Here is a 14,296-nt window from a genome sequence, read left to right as displayed (position 1 = left end):
GCAAGCAGAAGTTGATCTCTAGAAATCTGCCAACGTAGTTAGGAACCAACATGGGAGGGAAGAACTCTGGTGTAATGTTTTGAATTGCTTTGTAAAGTAACAATGTTAGCTAAAAAAAGAAAAAAAATCTTTGTTTTTTTAATAGGTTCATGAAGAATTTATAAATAATATGGCTAATACTACAATTGAAAGTTTGATACAAAAATTTGCTGAGTCAAAAGGCACAGGGAAAGAAAGACCTGGTAAGATGATAAACTGCAAGAGAACAAATATTTGCCTTATTATTGTTATTTTTTAATTGTAACTTTATGTCACATACCAACCCTGAACAACATTTTTAAACTGTAAAATGGAGTCAGTCTTAAAAATGAGCCACACTTGTTTGTTTTGTATTTATGAGTGTTTTGCCTACATGTCTGTATGTGTACTAGTTGCATGCCTGGTGCCGGAGGAGGCTAGAAGAGGGTCTCAGATCCTCTGAAATTAGCACTGTAGATGAGTGTAAGCCACCATGTGGTGCTGGGAATGGAAGGCAGGTCCTCTGCAAGAGCAGCCAGTGATCTAAACCACTGAGCCATCTCTCCAGCCTCTAAGTTAAGGCTTTTGTCACAGCTTTATTTGTTAATGATTTAAATACTTTTATATAACTTTTACTAAATGAAACTATTTGCAGTTTGTTTGGATTTCTGAAAGGAGAGTTAGCTACTGAAACAGAAGGCCTGTTTCATAAAGAAAGATTGAGAGGAAATGCTGACCCTTCATCACTGAGACCAATGTAGACCTTTCTTAAGCCACTGCCTAGCTTCACTTCCAGAATTCTTGATTCCAAGGCCATTTGGAAAAAACCAGGACAGACCTGTTAACGCCAGAATGATGGTGAGGTGTCTAAGTAGAGAAGAGGTCTTCATCTTTGTATTCTAGTTACGTTAAACTGTAGTTTTCCAGATGTTGTCATTGTCAGGAACTGGGCAAGGTGTACTTTTTATAACTATATGTGTATCTACAATCATCTAAAAATACTCCAAAAATGAGCTGAAATCTTAACCTTCACTTATAAGCAATACTTTCCCTTAAGTCACAGGTGATCCAGAGTAGCATGTAAAAATGAAAGAATCCAAAACATCGGCTTGAAGTGTCTTGTTCTTCAGACATTAAATCAGAGACTAATTGGAACATTGAAGTTTTACGCTGACAGTTGTGTTTCAGCTTCTGGAGGGGGGCCTTTAGGATTACTGGCATGCTCTACCATTCTTAGCTGTGATTGGCATTTTTGATAGCTTTTGGGTAGGAGTGGAGACGGTCTCACTGGGTGCCTGTCACTGTCCCAGCACTCACTGTGTAGACCGGCCCCTGGTGACACTGTGCTGGCCCTGGTGGAAGTTGTCTCCACTCTGCCTGGCTTTCCAAAGACTCAGTCAAGGGCTGACAGGCATGTGATGTGTGTACAGGGAAGAGACTGCCCTGCCGCTAGGTCTAGCAGTTTCCTTCAGGGGAATCTCAGAGCCCTTCCCCGCACTGCCCGTGCAGCTCCTGCCAGTCGAGAGGCCTGGCACTCCTGTGGATGCCTCATCTCTGGCTCAGTTGAAGAGAGTCTTTGTTTCCACGTGTTGACAAGCCAGTTCAGACAAGTTGGAATACAAAATGCCACGCCTTGGCTTTTTAACCTGGAAGGGCAGGACTGAATTCAAGGAGGCGCTGTCACTAGGACTTGTTTTACTCTCCCTCGCCCCTTGCTTTTTTCTGCGTGGCTTCCCCTTCTTCAGCTCCTGGTGTAGATGTTCTCTGCATTGCTGGGGAGGAGTCACCAACAGGTCAGTGACTGTCAGTTGAGAGTCCAGGGAGGAAAATCAGACTTTTGTTTGCCTAGTGTTAGGGTAGTAATTCTAGGGAGGTGTTCTTACGGCATGTCCGTTTTAGTTCTGCATTGTAGTATCAGTGTACAAAGCTCATTAGACTATCAAATAAAACCTTTTAAAACTGGAATTGAATGTATGTTTCAATTATAGGCCATAGTCATGTTATTAATACTTAAATGATCAGAAACATCAGTTCAGAAGGATTTGTTTTGTAATTAGATAAACTAGAGGGAAATGTTACATAATTTGGTTTATATTGCACTCGTGGAATTTTATTACTTAATGAGAATTTTAAAATAATCTAGTCCAAAGCCATTTATTTAACATAAGTATGTTGGAACTTATGAAAACATGCCTTTCATTCCACTTCATATAGGTAGCCTAGTTTGCTTTCTGCTGCTATGATAAAACACTTGACAGAAAATTTGAGGAGGAAAGAGTTAATTTCAGATTACAGTTTATAGTCCATCCTATAAGAACCTCAAGACAGGAGCCTGGCTGGACACAGGAATTGAAGCAGAGGCCAGGAAGGAACGGGACTTCCTGGCTTGCTCCTCACAGCTCACTTAGTTTGCTTTTTATAATCCAGGACCACCACCCAGGTGGCACTGCCCACAGTGGTCTAGGCTCTTCCACATTAGTCATTCATTAAGAAAATGTCCCAAGAGTGGCCTACAGGCATCTGATAGAGCCATTTTCTCAAGGTTCCCTTTCCCTATTTGTCGACAGTTTGTGTCAAGTTGACAAAACTAACCACCACAATGAGTTAAACATTTTGTCAATTCTCAGAAATTGCTAGACCCTTCCAATTCATTGATTCATTGTATTGTCTTCCCTGCCTAGCCACTGATACATTTTCCCTGGGAAGTTGTTTCCTAAGCTGCCCTCTGTCCTCTGGATGTTTGGACTAGTGCTCATCAGCAGTTGCCTTTGACATTGCAGACACCCAGCACATGTGCTTTCTTGTCTCTATTGTGGTACAGTAGTTTATGGTTGATCTTTACCAGCAGTGGGATTTTAAGTCCCAGAGCTCTCGTCGGTGGGAGTACCTGACCCATGGGACTATTGGGAAGTTTGCATACTATTGTGACATGACCAACTAATTAATGGTACTCTGAAAAGCTAAAACATTGCTGACTAAATGGTGAGTATGGTAGATATCATTTCTTTATAAATTGACATTTAATACCTCAGTGTATACTGTAATGTGTAGAAAATACCTGTAATTTAGTTTCAGAGCATATCACTAAACCTAGAAGTAGGCAGCTTTTTCAGGGTGACTGCTGGGACTGTGTATGGAGGTGTGTTTCAGAACGAGTGGAGAAGGGCTGTGGAGAGTAGACGGGTGAATGTGCCTGCTCTGCTTCGGGTGCCCTCAGTGGGGAAGGACAGCTCTTTCTTGGTCTTGTCCAGTCTTTTAACCTGAGCAGGGGCTCCAAGGGCTCCTTACAGTGATGGGGAATTGATGTTTCTCAGAACCAGAAACTCCGCATTTTGTATGTCATTGTATAAAATCCGTATATTTCAAGTATTTTATTACCTCAGAAGTCATCTAGTCCTAGTCTCAGTCTAGTCTGCTGATGTCTGTTATTTCTACTGTTTTGTATGGGCCTCCCTGGTTAATGAGTTTCTTTGCTAGTTTTAGTTTAATGGGATACAGATTTTAGTGAGAAAACCAGAGGCTCTGTTACTTTTAAATGTACATACTTAATACGTAAACATCTTTCTGGGGGGAGGTGTTTGTTAGAGAGGCCAGAGATAATAGATAATCTTTAGTTAGTTTTCTATTACAAGATATAACATGTTTTTTTGAGGTATCTAGTGTAAATCAAATATTTTGGGAGTGTTCAAATGTTTCCCTAGTACTTGAGATAATCATAAAAATTCCTTTATGTGTAGTTAGTACTGTCTGGTTTCTCTGGAATTTGAATTATAATAACTGGGTGCTTTGAGTACCACAGTACCCTGTAGTCTGAAAGAGTCAGGAAGAAACACGTGTTTTCTAATTTAGATCTCTATATTCTGACTTCATCCTAGTAGCCTTAATTGTTCTCATATATTTAGTTTGCTGAAGGATGTTACACAGTTGATGCTGGTCTGGAACTTGCTGTGTAGCCCAGGGTTCCAAACTCCTTCCTCTGCAATACTCTGGTGCTGGGATTATAGCACACCAGGATGCCCAATTTACGACCCATAGTTTGGTTGTTTCCTAGTTGATAGTCTCCCTGTTAATTTTACAGTATGCTTTCATAAAAATTTAGTAACTGCCAGTTATAAGAATCAATAGGATAAATAACTTTAAAAATAAAAAGTTAATAGGCCACAATGTAATGCTTAAAGATAACAGTTTTGTTGAAAAACTTATCTTTGTTTTCATTTCATGCAAAGTAGGTTCTGGCTTCCAGCTGAAGAGTCCTAAGTACTTCAGAGTCAAAGATCCAGATCTTTGACAGTAAAGATACAAATAGGATGCGCTTGAGAGAGGGGGGATGTAAAGAAAGAGGAGAAGATGAGATGCTGGTCAGACTTCCTACATGACATTACTGTGTTAGCTTAGTTGTCTGGACTACTTCAGCCTCTGTATTAACCATACTGCAATTTATAATGTAAAAGAAAACTTGTGAAAAATGCAACCTATTTATTGGTCGTCTTTCTAGGCCTCCTTGAAGATTTGATAAAATACCAAACCTAGAGAACTTATTATCCATGACCCTACCTAGACTTCTTTTAAATTTTATAAATTTATTATAAAAATATTTGCAAATAAATAAAAATTTACCATACCCAAATTAAACAGACCCCAAGTTTGTACAACTCTGTGAGCTTCTATATTTAGAATACATATTTAGAATGGAAAAATGTGGAGCTTTATACTAAATTTTACCCTGAGTACTAAATATATTTTATGCACTTAGCTACCACCAAAACCAAAAGATTCATGACAGAATTAGAACTAGAAAAACAATTAGATTTATATTTTTTATAACCCAGGTTTTTAAAATTGCTTTTGTTGTTGTTTTGTTTTTCGAGACAGTGTTCCTCTGTATAGCTCTGGCTGTCGTGGAATTCACTCTGTAGATCAGGCTGGCCTGGAACTCAGAGTTGTGCCTTCCTTTGTTCCTGAGTGCTGGGACTAAAGGAGTGTGCCTCCAACACCTGGCAACAAACTGCTTTTAAGATAAGAGAAAAAAATTCCAGAGACATTTTTGTGTTTTTTTTTTTTTGGGGGGGGGGGAACGCGTTGAGACAAGGTTTCACTGTGTAGCGCTGGCTGTCCTAGAACTCACTCTGTAGACCAGACTGGCCTCCTTAGTGCCAGGATTAAAGGTGAGTGCCACCACTGCCTGGCAGTGTTCTTGTTTTCCTAAGCTGATTTTTACAGCCAGGCTTGCCTTCCTCCCTCCCTTCTTTCTCCTCCTCTCCCTCCTCCTCCTCCTTTGATGGGGGGTGGGGTCTCATAGTTTCCCAGTTTTGCCTGACTTTGCTTCCTGAAGGCTGCAATTCAGACATGTACCATTGCACATGGCTTGATTAAAAGTTGTGTGTAGAGTGACGAGAAGCAGGTTCTAGTTCTTTTTATGTTCTGTAAAAGAAGTTAACTCAGGCCAGTTTGAACTTCAAAGGTAGTTTATTGGAAGGAAACTGAGGTATCTCAATGATTCAAGCTAAGGCATGTGGCAAGGTTTCAGAAGGAAACCCATACCAGGAGTAAGAAAGTGAGAAGTCTCTACATCCATGGTTTCTTGTTTTCTTTGTTTCCATAGTACATGAAATCAAGTGAGCTCAGCAATGTCTTGGTGATGTTCCTCGTTTCTTAGTTGCACCCATGGCTTAGAGTCAGTGAATTCAAGGGTTTTGTTTGTTTGCTTTTCCTTTTCTTTTTTTTTTTTAAAGATTTATTTATTTATTATATACACAGTGTTCTATCTGAGTGTATGCCTGCAGGCCGGAAGACGGCACCAGATCTCATTACAGATGGTTATTAGCCACCATGTGGTTCTGGGAATTGAACTCTGGACCTCTGGAAGAGCAGCCAGTGCTCTTAACCTCCGAGCCATCTCTCCAGCCCTTGTTTGCTTTTCTTTTCCAAGTTTTTTTTTTTTTTTTTTTTTGAGAAATCCTATGATTGGTTCAGGTTGGGTCAGGTAATCTTTCAGTCTAGTCAGTTCTGGCTAGGTCCTGTTTTACAAATATTGCTGTGCTTCCCCTGCCTGAAGAAGGGGCATTTCCCAGAGAGATGACTGGGCTGAGCTCAGCATCATCCCAGCACTGAGTCATCTCCACCTCAGAGACCCATTAAGACAGCTAGAGATGGGACTTTGGAGGCAAGAGAGAAGTTGCTTGAAAATGTATATTGAGCATAAGTTTCCTCTTAACATTTTGCTGTAAACTTTTGATATATGTTGAATAATTGGAAATATTTTACCGTGAACAACTCAGATTCCATTTTATCCATTTTATCAAACTCTCTGTCCATAGATAGCATTTAGCAGTCTGACTAGTGAGGCACTTAGATTCTACTTTGATGTCAGTTCTTAGTTTTATGTTGAATTTGAATAGAGGGATTATCTAGCAGGATTTATGATCTGTGTTTCCCAAAGAACTAATGTGGCACATTTTTTTAATGTTTTGACCATTTATAATTTTTCTTGTCTAAGAATTTCAATCTTTGACCATTCTAAAAATTGGACTGGATAACCTATTAATACTGAATTTGTAAGCTGTATATCAGATTCATATTTTGTGAAAATTTTCTCTTAGTTTGAGGTTGTTATTTTTTATTTTATTTATTGGTATGTATGTGGATCGTGTGTCTGGCTGGTGTTCTTGGAGGCCAGAAGAGGTATTGGATCCCTTGGGACTCAAGACAGTTGTGAGCTGTCATGAGGGTGCTAGAAATTGAACCTAGGTACTCTGAAAGAACAGCCAGTGCTTTTAATCACTGAGCCATCTCTCCAGCCCTTAGGTTGTCATTTTGAAAAGGAAAAAATTTTGATCAAGTTTGGTTCCCCAGATTCTTACTTTTATGTTTTATGTCTTTGATGTCATTTAAAAAAATTTTTTTTGTGTTGCTGGTGTTTAATCCAGGCCTGTCACCTGCTAGGCAAGCTGTCCCACCACTGAGCTATATTGCCCAGCCTTGTTTTTACTAGAGTTCACTGTGTGGCCCAGATAGGCATTGGACTCAGCTTCTTGCCTCAGCTTCCCATGTAGCTGTTATTTGAGGCCTGCTTCACCAGTAAAGCTTGCTGTCATACTGAAGAAGTGTTTGTCTAGTGCATGGTGGTGCATGCCTTTAATCTCAGCACTTGGGAGGCAGAGGCAGGTGGATCTCTGTGTTTGAGGCCAGCCTGGTCTACAGAGTGAGTTTTAGGACAGCCAGGACTGTGTAGAGAAACCTTGTCTTGAAAAAACAAACTTCCAGAAAAGTTCCTAGTGGTCATAGCAAGGATGACTTGAGCAAGTAATAAGTAATGACTAGATTGCATTGTAACCCAAAGAAGAAAATCAGTTGCGGGAGTTCATACAGGTATTGCAAATATTTGGATAGAGCTGATTCTCTGCTTCTGTCATGTAGTCCTGGGGATCTAACTTAATGCTCCTCAGCCCATTTAGCTTTCATTGATTGTGAAGAAACTGTAGCATTAAGTCAGATGAATACTTGTTAAAAATACAGAATCACTGGCCTGGCAGTGGTGGCGCATACCTTTAGTTCCATCTCAGGAGGTAGAGGCAGGCAGATCTCTAAGTTTGATGCCAGTTTGGTCTACAGAGTGAGTTCTAGGACAGCCAGGGCTATACAGAGAAACTCTGTCTCTAAAACAAACAAAACAAAATCACAGCCCTATCCAATCAAATCAGAATATGTCTTTTAATATGGCCCCTGGGTAGTTTTTATACAGGATAGCTGGGGAAGCCTTGTCTAGACTTACTGAACAACCCCAGTGTCCTCTAGAGCTGTACTTCTTTGGTGTGATTCTTGGACCATTAAGATGCAGACTCCTAAATGCCACCCTGGACTTGACTAGGATTCTCTGCGGTTGGAACCTAGAGATATGTGGGTTGACAAATCTTCCAGGTGGTCATAACCTTAGATCATTGGTTGAGAAGTGCCGTAGTAGGATTTTCTGATGGCCAGATGGGATTTAAAACTACCTGATTAAAGAAATTATTTCCACAGGACCTTTACTGAAATAGATATACTTGCTATCTGTAAGTTTTCAAATGGTTTTTAGCAAAAGAGAAAAGAAAAAAGTGGATGGGTATATGTAGAGAGAAATCATATATAAGGCATTCCTAAGCATTCCCCTTTCATAGTAATATAAATGATTACCTACATTAACAATAAGTTGCTACCTAGCTAAAAACCAAGTGCTAGAACTAGAACTTGAGTCCCAGCAGAAGGGTACACCCGCAGGCCCGAGTCTGGTGCTCTTCTACTGTTAGCTTGCCTATCCCAGGCGTCTGGCAAGCCAAGGAGCAAGCTTGAAGATGAGTGTTAGCTACCTCTCTGTTCTTCTCCCTACCCAGCACTCGTTTTCTCTCTCTCTCTGTCTCTCTGTCTCTCTGTCTCTCTGTCTCTCCACTAGACTTCATTAGAGTGTGTGGTTGCAGGTACTGTGTGTTTTGCCTTGGCTCTAATTTGAACTAGTTTGAATCAGGTAGTCTTTAGTTGGGAATCTGTAGAATTGTACTTGATTTGGATAGCTATGGCATACTTAGTTTTTAGTCAGTTTTTTTAAATTGTATTTTTATGGAAGAACTTAATATTTATTTTATATGCAATCAGATGTACTGGAATTGGAATAACAGGTGGTTGTAAGCCACCACAACAGTGGTAGGAACTGAACCCAGGTCTGTGCAAGGACATTAAGTGATCTTATGCTGAGCTTCTCTTCAGCCCCTTAAGGCAGTTTTTAATGTGACAGGTGTGAGTTTGCTGTTGATGGCTTCAGATTTAGGATTAAGTACCAGGGCAGTGTGAACTGTTAGGTAACTATGCCACGTACTTGATAGTCAACCTCATTCAACAAAACATTTTGGTGATTCAAAATTAATATCTTTGTTTTTCTTTTGTAATATTTCTTCAAAGTTCTGATCCAGATTAGTTTGGGTGAAAGGTCATTAGGTCGATGGCTTTTTGTAGAAACAGTTCATTCCTACTTTCTACTGAAACCTCATATTTAAGATATTTTGCTTTGAATTACTCACCTTTTGGGAGTGTTCTCTTATGAGCGGAATGTACAGTGGCATTTTTAGAAAATGTGTGATGAGAACATCAAGAGACAGAAGCAAATGGTTTTACTTTTATGTGAACTAAATTGCTCTGTGGCCATGCATAAAGCCCTGTGCTGAGAGCGGTTATTATCTGCATACAGAATGAGTTGAGTCCAGAGCAGTTGAGATTCCATTTGTCGCCAACTAGTGATTAAGACTCTTACTCGGCTGCAGTACTGTCTTACGATTAAATAGCAGTGAAGGGCATCTGAGGGAGGGCTGGGTAAACTCTCCTTGGGAAACATGCTACCAGGGGTCAGACTACAGGGACCCCAGCTGAGCTGGCAGCTGGCACTGAGCCAGGCACACAGAGCCAGCCATGTGAAGGAATACATGCCATTTGCAACAGGAAAATCTGTGTATGATTTAATTTTTTTATGAGGAGTCTGTTGCATTATGTTAGGAACTCTTGGCATTTCTACTTTTAGTGGAAAAGTATATGTGGATGATAGTCAGTATAAACATTCATATTTTATATTGCAAAAATGTCATTTTGAATAATTTCATTGGACACTATCTTATTTTGAATTGGTTTTGGGTTGTGTATGTATAAAAGATAAAGGGGAAAATTGAGCAAGATGTCTATAATATGTCTAGTCAAAGATTGTGAGGAAGTAATTGATTTTACTTTTAAAGGATGCCTTTGTTGTTTTCTTGCATAAAATCATCCAGTTCGAAAACCTTTTCTCTGCACATTGCATTTGCGCAGTTCGATTTGTCTGGTGGTACTGTTTTGTCTGTGTCTTTCTTCCCTTGCTCTGGAATCCGCTGGTACCTTAGAGATTCTTCCATAGTTAATGAGTAAAATGAGGTGTTGTGTAGTTGTGGGGGATTTATGAGTGCCACATCTCTGGTTACCTTGTTTGAATAAACTTTTCCCTTAGTTATGTGACGTATCACTGTATTTTCTCAGGCTCTTCTAGTACTTAAGAAAGCCAGGACACGTGGACCGGTGATGCTGAGGCCAGCGGCACTCTTTGTAATTTACAGGCCCACAGCACTGCTGATTGTGTGATGTGCATGCGTTAGTTCCTTACCTTCACTGTCTTCCTCTCCGTTTTCATCTCATTGTAATATTAGCAGATCTCTAAAAGATTCTAAGTGATTGCTCAGTTCCAGATCTGTAGTGTGGGTTTACATAATCTCCTTAAATTGTTTGACCTTTTAAGGCTGTTTTGAGTATAAGTGATAAACCTTTCTTAGTCACATGTTACAAAATAATGATGTAAAAATGAAGATATTGGTAATTAATTGGTTAGGACTTTATCAGCTCCTTTTGTGGACTATTTTAGTTATTCTGGGAATAAGCAGAAGCAGTGATCATCTGATTTGAAGAGAAACAAGAACCAAAGAAAAATAAGGGAGAGGGAACATTTAGTCTATGTTTTTAGAGAAATATTTTGTATTAAGCCACAAACAGGAACTCTGGCCATGAATGAGGACATAGTTAAGTGTAACATCTCAGAAGAACAAGGAGGAAAACCTGTCATTGTCTCTTTTATAAAGTTCTTTTTGTTTTTAAGAATTATTTATGTATACTATGCTCTGCCTGCATGTGTGCCTGCACGCCAGAAGAGGGCGCCAGATCTCATTATACATGGTTGTGAGTCATCATATGGTTGTCAGGAACTGAACTCAAGACATCTGGAAGAGCAGCCAGTGCTCTTAACCTCTGAGCCATCTCTCCAGCCCATAAATTTCTTTCTTTCTTTCTTTTTTTTAAGCTGAGGATCGAACCCAGGGCCTTGCGCTTGCTAGGCAAGCACTCTACCACTGAGCTAAATCCCCAACCGCCCATAAATTTCTTAATAATGAAGGCTATGTCAATTGTTACTCATAAATTAGGTATTTCATAAAGTATGCTGGACTTCTATAACCCTAAGTATTATAAATGACAGCTAACATGATACTAGAGGGAAAGAGATGATGTGTAGTGTGATGTTTAACTGGAGTATGTTAAAAGGAGAATAATTCAAGCCTTTTGTTTCTTTTTCTGTCACCTAAACCATGTATTACTTCATGTATGAAACATTTCTTATTCAATGACATGTAAAACTAGTCTGCAGTTCTGTCATTTTAGGGCTAATTTAATTCCTTTCTGTCTGAGTTTACCTTCTTGTTTCTTGTTCTGCAGTATATCCATCCCTCTTAGTAGCACATAATTAATTTTTCTTTCAGACCACTTTGCCAGGTTATGTGTATGAACATGCTTTTCACGTTAAAAATACTTCTATTAGGTGAGGTGTGATGGTGCACATACCTTTAATCCCATCATTTGGTAAGCAGAAGCAGGTGAATCTCTTGAGTTCAAGGCCAGCCTGGTCCTACATAGTGAGTTTCAGCTTAACCAGAGCTACATAGTTAAAACCCTGCCTCAAACAAACAAAAATCTTTCCATTGCCTATAAACTGCACATAAAATATCTTGGCCTTCTAATACAATTAGAGATCTGGATTTTTGATCCTAAGGTGACGACTTAATGAGGATGTAATTATTTATGCAACCGAAGACCTAATATTTACTAAGCATAACCCTAGGAGTTGATAGACTAAAGAATGGGACAGATGAGGTGCCAAGCTTGTCCTCTAGTGCTGTTTCCTGCTTTCTTCTGCTTTCCCATGAGCACAGCCAGGGGTTCAGCCCCTGCCTCCTACTGCTTATTTTCTTCACTAACTGTGCTGCAGGGTGCTGAAAAGCAGAAACTGCCTGTGCTCTGTGGGATAACCTAGAAAGAGTTGTCAGTAAATGATTGTATTAGTAGAGCAGTCTCAGTTTTAAATTTTTAATTCACATTCATTTATGTGTGTTTCTAGGCGGGGGTGTGCACCCCAGGGTGTAGTTGTGGAGGTCACAGAAAAACTTAAAGAAGACAGTTTGTTTATCTATCTATATCTATCTATCTATCTATCTATCTATCTATCTATCTATCTATCTATCTACCTATGATTTCTACCAACCTTGTGGTTCCTAGGGATCAAACATAGGTGGTCAGGCTCGGTGGCAAGCATCTTTACATGTTGAACCGTTTTTCCAACCCTTACTTTTTTCTTTGTTTTTTTTTTTTTTGTTGTTGTTGTTTTGTTTTGTTAGGATTATTTAATTAAGAATTATTACTGAGGGGCTGGAGAGATGGCTCAACAGTTAAGAGCACTTGCTGCTCTTTCAGAGGACCTGAATTTGGTTTCCAGCACCTACGTGGCAGCTCACAACTGTGTGTAACTCCAGGGGGATCTGATACCCTCTTCTGGCTTTGTCAGGCACCAGACATGTGTGCAGTATATATCCACACATGCAGGTACTCACACAAAATAAAAATAAATATTTTAAAAAATGGTTACTGAGGGCTGGTGAGATGGCTCAGCAGGCAAACATATTATTGTACAAGCCTGGCAACCTGAGTTTGATCCAGAGTGGAAGAACCAATTCTTCTGACCTCTGCATGGACCTGCCAGTCCTCACTCTTTCACATATACCTGTACGGTAACAGCACAATACTTTGTTATTCTAACGAGCACTGGAACACGTTATAGCATGACTTACAGAGGATGGCTCGTCAGGCTGGTGAGATGGCTCAGCAGCTAGAAGCAGCTGCACCTCAAGCCTGACAGCCTGAGTTCTCTTCCTGGAACCCATGTAAGAAAGCTTATGCAGTGGTGTGCATCAGCATGCTCTCAAGCCAGTCTGGAGTACAAAGTACAGCAGATACATGGAGAGCCTTTCCTCAGCAAAATAGAAAGAACCCCGCACTCACACATCAGATAGGCACATTCATAAATGCATAATTAAATATTTCAAATTAAATTTTCAAAGTTAAAACACTTTGATAATTATTTTTTGAAGCAAGTTTTTTCTTCTCCAACCCAGGCCTTATTGAGTTTGAAGAGTGTGACCCTGCTAGTGCAGTGGAAGGTAAGTTGACTACTTGTAACATACTGACTCTATGGGAACTAGTGTCTTCTGCTTGGTGAGCAGATAGAGAGGGACTGCTATCCATTGACGCTAGCACAGTGTTAAAATACGGATATTAAATGGTCTTGGATACTGAACCCAGGGCTTACTTATATTCTACTAGTGACATATACCCACAGCCCGAGATAATACTTTTGAAAATACATGCAATGAATTACATACTTTTTTTTTCCTCATGTGTAATAGCCTTCTGTCCTGGAACTTGCTCTGTAGCCCAGGCTGGCCTTAAACTCACAGAACTCCACCTGCCTCTGCCTCCCAAGTGCTGGGATTAAAGGCATGTGCAATTTTTTTTTTGAGTTTTAATACATCTTCATATGCTCATTTAACTGATGTTAAAAGGGAGTATTTACTAGAAAAAAAGAGAATTTCTTTAAGTGAATATTCTGTAATCCTTTAATGAACCATACTGCATTACATAAAAGTTGAAACAGACTCTGAATGATATAAGTTGTAGGCTTTACTAATTGATGCTGTTTATGTTGGTTCTTTGCTCATTCATTGATTCTCCATTCATTCGTTTATTAGGATTTTTTGGGAAAAGCGTTTTGCCATGTATCCTGGGCTGGTAACAAACTTAAAACCCTTCTGCCCCAGCTTCTAGAGTGCTAAGATGACAGGTGTACACCACCACTCCTGAAAATACTTTTCTTTCTTTCATCCAAAATTTGCTTGTCACGAAAAAATTTGTCTTGAGTTTTTGTATTTATATCCGAAAAAGAACAGACATTTCTATTAAAATGTACATTTATGTTAAAGGCATAAAACCAAGGAAAAGAAAGACGTTTGCTTTGCCTGGAATAATTAAAAAGGAAAAGGATGCAGAGTCTGTGTAAGTATTTTAAATATTACCCAAATCCTTTTCATTGTTTCTAAGTGATTAAGAATGGTTTTGCTTTTGAAAAGAAAAGGTCTTTTTGAAAATATTCAAAGTATATGTCTAAACTGGAAGGAGGAGGAAGAAGAGGAGGAGGAGGAGAAAGAAAAAGCCCTTCTGAATGACTAGATTTGCCAGTTTTTCTGGTTTTAGTTCATAACATTAACATTTTCTGACTTACTATACTACAATTTGAAGACATTATAGACAAAAGCTGATGTGCTTAGGAACTGCATGTAGAAAACAGAAGCCAGTCCTGCAGATTGTCCTATGGTCCCTTGCCACTGTCCCCAGTAAAGTTTTAAAAACATAAACG

General features: G+C 39.4%; 1 protein-coding gene across 1 annotated transcript in view; it reads left to right on the top strand.

The window, feature by feature from the left end:
• Fcho2 (FCH and mu domain containing endocytic adaptor 2) overlaps positions 1 to 14,296 on the top strand; it is a 101,538-nt gene that overhangs the window by 43,521 nt on the left and 43,721 nt on the right. Inside the window, 3 exon segments of the mRNA XM_036206989.1 lie at positions 146 to 242; positions 12,999 to 13,043; positions 13,863 to 13,935. Coding sequence (XP_036062882.1) covers positions 146 to 242; positions 12,999 to 13,043; positions 13,863 to 13,935 — 215 coding nt within the window.

Source organism: Onychomys torridus, chromosome 15 (assembly GCF_903995425.1).
Source record: "Onychomys torridus chromosome 15, mOncTor1.1, whole genome shotgun sequence".
Classification (NCBI taxonomy): domain Eukaryota; kingdom Metazoa; phylum Chordata; class Mammalia; order Rodentia; family Cricetidae; genus Onychomys; species Onychomys torridus.
The sequence above is the reverse complement of the archived record's forward strand: the minus strand, read 5'-3'. Positions and strand labels throughout refer to the sequence as shown.